Source organism: Gorilla gorilla, chromosome 11 (genome assembly GCF_029281585.2).
Source record: "Gorilla gorilla gorilla isolate KB3781 chromosome 11, NHGRI_mGorGor1-v2.1_pri, whole genome shotgun sequence".
Classification (NCBI taxonomy): domain Eukaryota; kingdom Metazoa; phylum Chordata; class Mammalia; order Primates; family Hominidae; genus Gorilla; species Gorilla gorilla.
The window spans coordinates 142,705,173-142,714,120 of NC_073235.2; the positions used below are offsets into that span (position 1 = coordinate 142,705,173).

The window sequence follows — 8,948 nt, forward strand, 5'->3', positions numbered from 1 at the left end:
GCAAATAAGGACTAAAGGGGAGCTGCTTCAGCTTGATAAAGCACATGCATGAAAACTCTGCATCATTGTACTTAATCATGAAAGACTGAATGCTTGCCTTCTAAGGAGGAAACAAGGCAAGGCTATCTGCTTTGCCCACTCTTATTCAACAGAGCACTGGAAGTTCTAGTAATAGGCCATGCAATATGGCAAAAAATAAAAAATAAAATTCATACAGATCAGAAAGGAAGAAATAAAACTGTCTATTTTTAGTTGACATGACTGTTCACATAGAAAACCCGAAGGAATCTACAAAAAACTCCTGGAACTAATGAGTGAGCGCAGCAAGTTTGCAGGCTGCAATGTCAACATATGAAAATCAACTGCATCCTATGTACTAACAACAAACAGATGGAAACTGAAATAAAAGATGGAATACCATTTACAGTTGCTTCAAAGAAAATATAATATTTAGGTCTAAATCCAGCAAAACACACACAGAATCTGCATATTAAAAAGTACAAAACACTGATTTAAAGAATGAAGACCTCAATAATTGGAGGGGTTTACTATGTTCATGGATTGAAAGACTCAACGGAGTAATGAAGTCAGTTCTTCCCAAATTGATTTTTGGGTTTTATGGAATTTCTAGCAAAATCTCAGCGAGGTTCTCTTGTAGACATTGACAGGCTTACTATAAAATTTATATGAAAATATAAAGGCTGTACAATAGCCACAGTAGTTTTGAAACAGAAGAATAAAGTGGGAGGAGTCACTCTTCCAGTGTTAAGATTTACTACATATAAATCAAGACTGTGTGGTATGGATGGAGGGTGTGATATTGATAGATACGTAGATCAATTTAACAGAACAGAGGATCCAGAAATAAGCCAGCACAAATATTCTCAACTGACACAGTAGTGCACCACACAATGACATTTGGTGAATGATGACCTGAACAGCACATAAGATGGTGGTCCCATAAGATTATGACATTATATTTTTACTTACCTTATCTGTGTTTAGATACATAAATTATGGATGAGCACAGTGGCTCACACCTGCTGGGACAGGTGGGACAGGGTTTCTCCCAGCATAATGTATTATGTGTATATAATACATAATACAGTATATGCATTATCCCAGTATATGTATTATCCCGGTATAAATGTATTATGCATTGTGTATTATACAGTATAAATGTATTATTTATTATGAATATTGGATAGCAATGAGAATGCATGAATTATTGTTACATGCAAAAACATCAAGGATTCACTCAAGCAGCACGGTGAATGAAAGAAGCTGAACATAACAGGGCACATACTTTATGTGTAAGCCCCTCAGAAACACCAATGCTAGCATCTGGTTTTGGAAGTCAGGATAGTGCTTTTTGTGGAGGAGGGATAATGACTGGGAGAGGGCGTGAAGGCAGCTTCTAGTTCTTGATCTGGGAGCTGGTTCCACGAGCACGGTCCTTTTGTGAAAACATATGCAGACGAAGGCTTGTTACTTGTGCACAGTTGTGTAGGTTTGTTAAATTTCACTTAGTTGTGTAGGTTTGTTAAATTTAACTTAAAAATGAATTTAAAGAGCACAAAGTGCCATATACAATGTTGTTTCATCACTACAGATTTTACTCTAGGACATTTAGTTGTCTTAGTGTGACGTTTGACCCAAGCCCAAGGCCTTTTTCAAGGCGTCCTTAAATTCCTTGTTCCTCAGGCAGTAGATCAAAGGGTTAATTATTGGCGTGACAACAGTGTACACGGCAGAGATGAGCTTGTTGGAGCTCCAGGAATCAATGGCCTGGGGCCGGACACACATGAAAAGCAAGGCTGTATGGAAGACGGTGACCACGGTGAGGTGAGAGGCGCAGGTGGAGAAGGCTCTCCAGCAGCCGGTGGCCAAGGGGATGCGCAGGACAGCCAGGGTGATGTGCCAGTATGACAGCACGGTGGCCAGGAGCGGAAACACCAGGATGATGAAGGCGAGGATGAAATCCACCAGCTCTGCGGTGGAGAAGACCGTGCAGGCCAGCTTGAGGATGGGGGAAATGTCACAGAAGAAGTGGTTCGAGACGTTGGAGCCACAGAACGTGACGCTGGAGATAAAACAGACCTTGATCATGGAGATGGTGAAGCCACTCACAAAGGAGAAGCCCACCAGCTGGAGGCACAGCCCTGGGGTCACAAGGACGTGGTAGCGCAGCGGGTGGCAGATGGCCACGTAGTGGTCGTAGGCCATGGAGGCCAGAAGCACACACTCGGTGCACACCAGGGAGCTGAAGAAGTAGAGCTGCGTCATGCACCCGACAAAAGAGATGCGTTTCTGCTGGAGGAGGAAGCCCTCCAGCATCTTGGGGGTGATGTCAGACACGTACCAGATCTCCAGGAAAGACATGGAGCTCAGAAAGTAGTACATGGGCCTGTGGAGGGAGGTGCTGCTCCAGACGGTGAGGATGATGGCCAGGTTCTCCACCAGGACAAAGAGGAAGGTGAGCAGGAAGAGGAGGAAGAGCAGGTACTGCACCCCCAGGGCCGTGGGGAAGCCCACCAGGATGAAGGAGCCGACCCTGGTGACATTCTCCCCACTCATGCCTCTGTGCTTGGGAGCTGCAGGCCTACAAAACATCAAAGAGCAAGAGGAAAGGGCTGCAGGGCAGCTGGGGCAGAGGGAGAGTGGAGCTGGACCTGGATGGGGAGTTTTGGTGTAAAGAGAGGCCACGTGGCTCCCCAGAGCACCAGTGGGGAGCAAAAGCAGCTCCCCACCCGGATACATGTTAAGCACTAACCTCTGATGATGTAGATTCTAGGTCTCAGCCTGTAACACTGGGTCTGGAATGCCCTCCTGAGCCTGTCACCACCAGTCTCCCTCATCTCTCAAAGCTGTGTCCTATTTTTCACCACCTGGACTTCTCCAAGGGACCTAATAACCATGAAGGGGATCCACAGGGTGTCCGGTGTCCTCCAGGGGATGAGCCCTGACTGCCCCAGGCTTCTGGATGTATTGTTTGAGTCTGATGCATTCTTTCTAAATTGGTAGATATATGACCTGTCACCTGGTCTTAGGGTTGATTTTACAGGAGGAAGTGACACCATGGCAGGGGTGAGGCCCGGGTCCAACTTGGCCAGATCCCAGACCCAGGCACATCCACAGCGGCAGCCGGAGCCTCCCAGGCCAAGAAGGGAAAGTGGTCACATCCTTATCCCTGTCAATCTGAGGGGAATATCAGCAAGGGAGAGATTGCAATGCAATCCCAGAAGAGAGAAAACAGATGGCAGCAGAGAGGAGGAAGTCTAGAACGTTCTCGAGGGGCCTGTGGCTGAGGGAGGAGCCGTCCACCCACACCTGAGTGTGTATTTTTATATAAAACACATCCATTAATCCTCACTACAGTCCTGGGAAAAACAAGGCTTACATCTCTAAGTTGAGATGGAAAGTCTGAGACCCAAAAAGAAAGGTTCATGGACTTACCCAGGGCCGGGGCAGCACCAGGACACAGACTGGAATCTTCTAACACCAAGGCCGCTGCCCTTCCAATGCGGTTTCCACAACAGAAGCAGTGAACCCATGTGGACATGGGCTAGAACATTTGAATTATAAAGATGTGTAGATTCAGTTGTTGGTTGCCCTGTGACACTACACTAACAGGCAATGAAAACAAAAAGTCACAAAATAAATAGTATTATTCAGAAAAAAGGCAGAGAAGACCCCTTCAGAAGGAAATACAGGGATATAGGGCATAGGTTGGTTTAACGAACCTAAAGCAAATATTTAAATTAATAAGCAAAAGACTTGGAAGCCACTGTATTGTTCATTAATAAGGGATGGGCTAAGTAAGTTTTGTCACATCCCTATTGTGAACACTGTGTGGTCGCTGAAAAGAAGGGGCAGGTCCGTCTGTAGATATGGAATGGTTTCCAAGGTCTGTAGCCACAGTTTTAAATGTCCGAAACAGCACGGATCGTATGCCTCCGCTCATACAAGTAAAAGTATGTAAATAGGGCAGACGACCTGTGAAGGTACAAGGTGGTGGGGACACTCACTGTCCTGAGGGGCAGAGCAGGTCACTGGAACACAGATGGCAGGGAAATGTTTTTATGGCAACCCTTTTTCTGTGTTTTGAATTTTGTTTCACGTGAGTGTATTATTTATTCAAAATAGTGATCCATTACTTATTTTTAAATTACTACATTCTCCTTTAAAAAGAAAAAGTTATGCACTGGATTAAAAATTCAATAAGTCAACATTTTCCCAGACCATAATTCCAAATCTATACTGAAAAACACACATAGATTAAATGACTGAATGAGAATAAAGTGTATTGCGCAGCGTATCGTGTGCCTTTAAAAATGACAAAAGTTTCAATTATGATATTGCACAGATATCATAATTAATGAAAACAGAGGATGGATCAGAAATGACAGAATAATATCAACAGCAGTTTGCTTCCCCAAATAGCAGAGAAATTGAAATACAGAAAAGAAAACCGAAAATAAAGATGAAATAGAAATATATTGATGGCATCTGTTAGAGCATGAATAAGTAGGTAAATGATTAAGAATATAAGTAATATGAATTCAACAGATCTTTAAAGAAAACACACAGGAAATGTAGGGAGTTGTTAAAACGCCTGGTTCATGTTGGCATGCAGTATTCGTTCCATAAATGGTAGCAATATTGTGCATAGGAGTTACATTAATGAAATCTAATAAAACAGCTTTCTTTCAAGTACACCAATTAAACACAAAATGAGTTTAAACCACAGTAGTATACGTCGTAGAACTGCGTAAAGTGGAGTCCCTGGCCCTTTGCTCACGTCCTTTCTTGCACCTGGAATGCCCCCCAGCCCCGTCCCCACTCTGGCTGCTTCTGCTGTGGCCGTCCTCTGGGCTCCCATCACCCCACACCTACCCCCATCTCCACACTGTCTCTCCTGGTTGCACTTGCTGTGTTCATGAGGGAGGAGGGATGTGGGCTGGGTGCGAGCGGGCTGTAGGGCTCATGGAAGCTCTCTATTTGGGAGGGATGCGGGCTGGGTGCGAGCGGGCTGTAGGGCTGATGGAAGCTCTCTATTTGGGAGGGATGCGGGAGACGGAGGTTGTAGTGGGTGGAGATGGCATCACTGCCCTCTAGCCTGGGTGATAGAGTAAGACTCTGTCTCAAAGAGACAAAAAAAAAAGAAAAGAAAAAAGAAAAAAAAAGAGACAAATAAAGTAGCAGCAGCAGACTCTAGTACATGCCTCTCACTACTTGACAGATCTCAAAGGTAAAAACAAATTAGAATGCCAAGTATTCGAATTAGAATAGTAAAATTTTTGAAATGTTGATTTGAGGGATAATAAACTCACGACCCTGAGAAAATATACACTTTTGTTTAGAAAATGTGGAGAAATCATCGGCAATGGCATCAAAAAATGTTCAATCTGTCTCCAAAGCAGAATCACAGATAACACATTTCCCTAAAAACAGTGGCATAAAGATCATTTTTTATGAATTAGAAAAAATAATAGAATTGATCGATAGCAGCAAAAACTTGTTCTGAAGTAGGCTTAGAGTTGAGGACAGTAAAATAGATGAAACTCTAGTTTAATGAACAGGAAAATATGAGCATGCAACGCAATTTCAGAGACTGAAAAAAGAGTAAACTGCAGATGGAGACCTACCAAACGACAGGGGAAGGGTTGGCGCTATTTACTAAGCACCTAATATGTGTTTTATTCAGTGGTCCTCTTCCAGCTTCAGTTTACAGATGACAAGGAAGACTGGGGGCTTAGAAGATAATTAAAAGCAATCATATAAGAGTGACTGTTAAAGGCAAGAAAAAGGTCTATTTTTGAGAAAACCGAGTGAAGACAGAAAGCTCAACAGCATCATGATGTTAAAATTGCTTCAGAGAAAACCGACAGGCCCAGATACTTTGCCTATGCCCAGCTTCTAGCTATGCCAGGAGCAGATCTTTCCTACATTAGGTAAACCCTTAGAGAGCATGGGAAAGTCCCAATTCATTTTACAAAATAGCAAATTCCTGATACAAAAGCCTGATGAAGATTGCAGGGAAGAAAAACTAGGTATCGATGATTTTTTTTCTTTTTTACTATACTTAAAAAACTCAAATAAAATGTCAGCAATTAGGACCCAGCAGCACTTTAAAAGAGCTCACGTTGCACTAGCATGATTATTTCAGCGGTGCAAAGAGACTTTGAGGTTAGCAAATCTGCTGAAAGGATCGCATTTGAAGTCTAGCTAATGCTAAAAGGCTTTGATTAAAAACTCTCCCAAAACTTTCATGCATTTGTCATCCCCAAAGAAGTGATTTTTCCTAACATGATAAATAATACTAGCCTCAACCAACAGCCTACAGCATCCCCACAGCTAAATACCAGGATCATTCCTGCTCCGCCAAGGTCAGGATTGAGACAGGGCTCTTTGTTGTAACTACTGCTACGTAACAATGTGCCATTGTACTAGCTACCACAGAACAGAATAAAGAAGTAGACAAAATTATCATTATTTCCAGATGGCAGGACTTTTAAGCTGAAAAATCTGCTACACTATTATAATTAAGGGATTTCAAAATGAATATTAAAAATTTAGTCTTCCTATATACCAACAATGACTAATTAGAATATTCTTAGATTAAAAAAAGTATATTGTAAAAATGTCAATATCTCCAAATCAATTTTGAAATTTAACTCAATTCTATTTGAAATCTCACCAAATTATATTTTTCTTGAAACAGGATGAAATAATTCTTGAAATCATCTGGAAATATAAACAGATAAGAATAGCTAAAATAATTCAGGAAGAAGGAAAGAGAAGCAGGTTAATGAAGAGGCGTTTCTATTTTGGATAGAAAAACTACAATAAAAATAAAAGAATAATTTAATAAAATAAATATTAAAGATAACGAGCACCACCATAAAGTCAATGGAACAGCGTAGAGAAAGTATAGAAAGCCCTACGTCAGAGCTGAGGATTTCTGTGATACTATTAGCAAGGAAAGCCTGGATTGTGTTAAACGTGATGTCAAGATAGTTCATTAAACCCATGCTAAAAACCAACCGGCTCTGTTCTTCATATGTTACATCAGAAAGTGCATTTCAGATGGACAGAGCCTGCGATGCCTGCCGGTCCTCCAGCCTCTCCTAAGCTGCTGTTCTGTGGACGCGACAGGGTAGAGCCCAAGCTGGAAGCCCGTGGGCCTGACACGCATAGCCTGCTCGTTGATTTCCTTTCAGCACTGATTTTTAAAGAATAATCCAATTAAAGATTATTTGTGACTTTTCTTTTTTTTTGAGACAGAGTCTCACTCTGTTGCCCAGGCTGGAGTGCAGTGGCATGATCTCGGCTCACTGCAACCTCCGCCTGCTGGGTTCAAGCGATTCTCCCACCTCAGCCTCCTATGTAGCTGGGATTACAGGTGCCCAGCTCATTTTTGTGTCTGTTTTAGTAGAGACGGGATTTCACCATGTTGGCCAGGCTGGTCTCGAACTCTTGACTTCCGGTGATCCGCCCACCTCAGCCTCCCAAAGTGCTGGAATTACAGGCATGAGCCACCGCTTCTTAAACATAAATAGGGAGACAGATTTTATGGTGGGGCAGACCGAGAATTCCAGTGGCTTCTGAGCACCTCTCAAGCCCGTTCCTCACACGCCTGTATATTGAGTATATTGGGATGTCATTTATCCTGCACGTTTCAGAAGGACAATTCTCTAAAACTTTCACTTTGACCTTTGTTTTTGAAAATCAGAACATTTCACACAGAGGCACCGATATCTGGTTTCTTTTGAAAAGCTGGAAGATCTGAGGCAACATCGTTCAAGGTCCTGCACTCACAATGCACCCTGTGGACAGTGCAAGATGCACCCTGCTCACAGCATGGCCCCTCTCTCTGGGAGCACCTGCCCCGTCTGCCCACTGCTTACCTGATTGCAGCTGCAGAGCAGGGCGCGAGGCAGGCAATGATGTGTCTCTGCTCCTACTCAGATACCTCTGGGTCCCCATGTCCCCTGTCTTCTTGGGGTGCACATTCCCACGAATGCCTCTGATGAGGCCCCTTCCTCTCATACATAAAGACTCACAGGCAGTTATACTCCCTCCTCCCACTGCCATGTGGCTTCTGTCGCCCTGCACCTCGGGGACTGGCTGTCCCCAGATGGCAGCAACGTTCTGCTCATTTCTGGGCCCACATTTTGGCTCTTGTTCTGCTCCCCTTTCCTTCAGTGTCTGGCGCTGTGGCCCCAGCCTTCCGTCCCCACCGTCCACACTCAGAACAACGTACCCACCCCTGCAGTTCCTGTGGTCACTTCCAGCTGACGACTCCCAGGCTGCCCCTGATCCCTCTGCAGAACCAACTCCTGTGTCCAGCCAATGACTCGAGACCTCCCCTGGCCAAGGAGCCCCTGCCCCCGTGCTCTTCCTCTCAGGGAGTGGTGCGGCTGCCCATGCCCCCCGGATGCCCCACTGAGCTCCAGTGTGGACTCTTCCGCTCCCCTCCCTCCACACCCGAGCACGCCTGAGTCCTTCTGCCCCACGTCTTAAATGCCTCCAGAATCAGGTCTGCTGTCTCCACGCTCATGGGCTGCCATCCACCCTGTCCTTGTTCAGGTTCCGTCCCTCCTAGGCTGGATTATTGTCACTGCTGTCTCACTGGTCTTCCTCCAGTCTCTCCTGACTCTGTCTGATCCATCATCCCAGTAGCAGGGAATGACATTCAGGGAATGACACACAGACCTCTCTCCTGGCCACGTCCATCGCATGTTCTTAGCATAAGCCCCTTGCTCCTGAGTCAGCCTTTCTATGGCCTCACTGCCTCTCTTGCTCCTGCCCCTCCTGGAATCCCTGGCTGCTGCAGAAGGCACCCCTTCAGTGCCATGAGAGCACCGTGCTGATTCAGTCCCCACTGCTACCCTGCCAGTTGCCCTTCAGGACTTGCCTCAGACGTAGCTTCTTCCTGATGGGCT

General features: G+C 44.7%; 1 protein-coding gene across 1 annotated transcript; it reads right to left on the reverse strand.

The window, feature by feature from the left end:
• Positions 1-423: 423 nt before the first annotated feature.
• On the reverse strand, positions 424-8,298 carry LOC101146821 (olfactory receptor 6B2). The gene is made up of 3 exons (XM_004033446.3): positions 7,911-8,298; positions 3,457-3,565; positions 424-2,602 (listed from the first exon to the last, which is right to left on the reverse strand). Exons 1-3 carry the CDS (start codon positions 8,095-8,097, stop codon positions 1,639-1,641), a joined length of 1,260 nt encoding a protein of 419 aa, XP_004033494.2. The 5' UTR covers positions 8,098-8,298; the 3' UTR covers positions 424-1,638.
• Between the last annotated feature and the right edge of the window lie 650 nt (positions 8,299-8,948).

Coding starts and splice junctions, on each gene's coding strand:
- LOC101146821 (XM_004033446.3), bottom strand. CDS start 8,097: ATGGCAGTGGGAGGAGGGAGTATAACTGCCTGTGAGTCTTTATGTATG. Junction 3,566..7,910: donor TGCTCTGCAGCTGCAATCAG/GTAAGCAGTGGG, acceptor CAAATGTTCTAG/CCCATGTCCACATGGGTTCA. Junction 2,603..3,456: donor TGGTGCTGCCCCGGCCCTGG/GTAAGTCCATGA, acceptor GATGTTTTGTAG/GCCTGCAGCTCCCAAGCACA.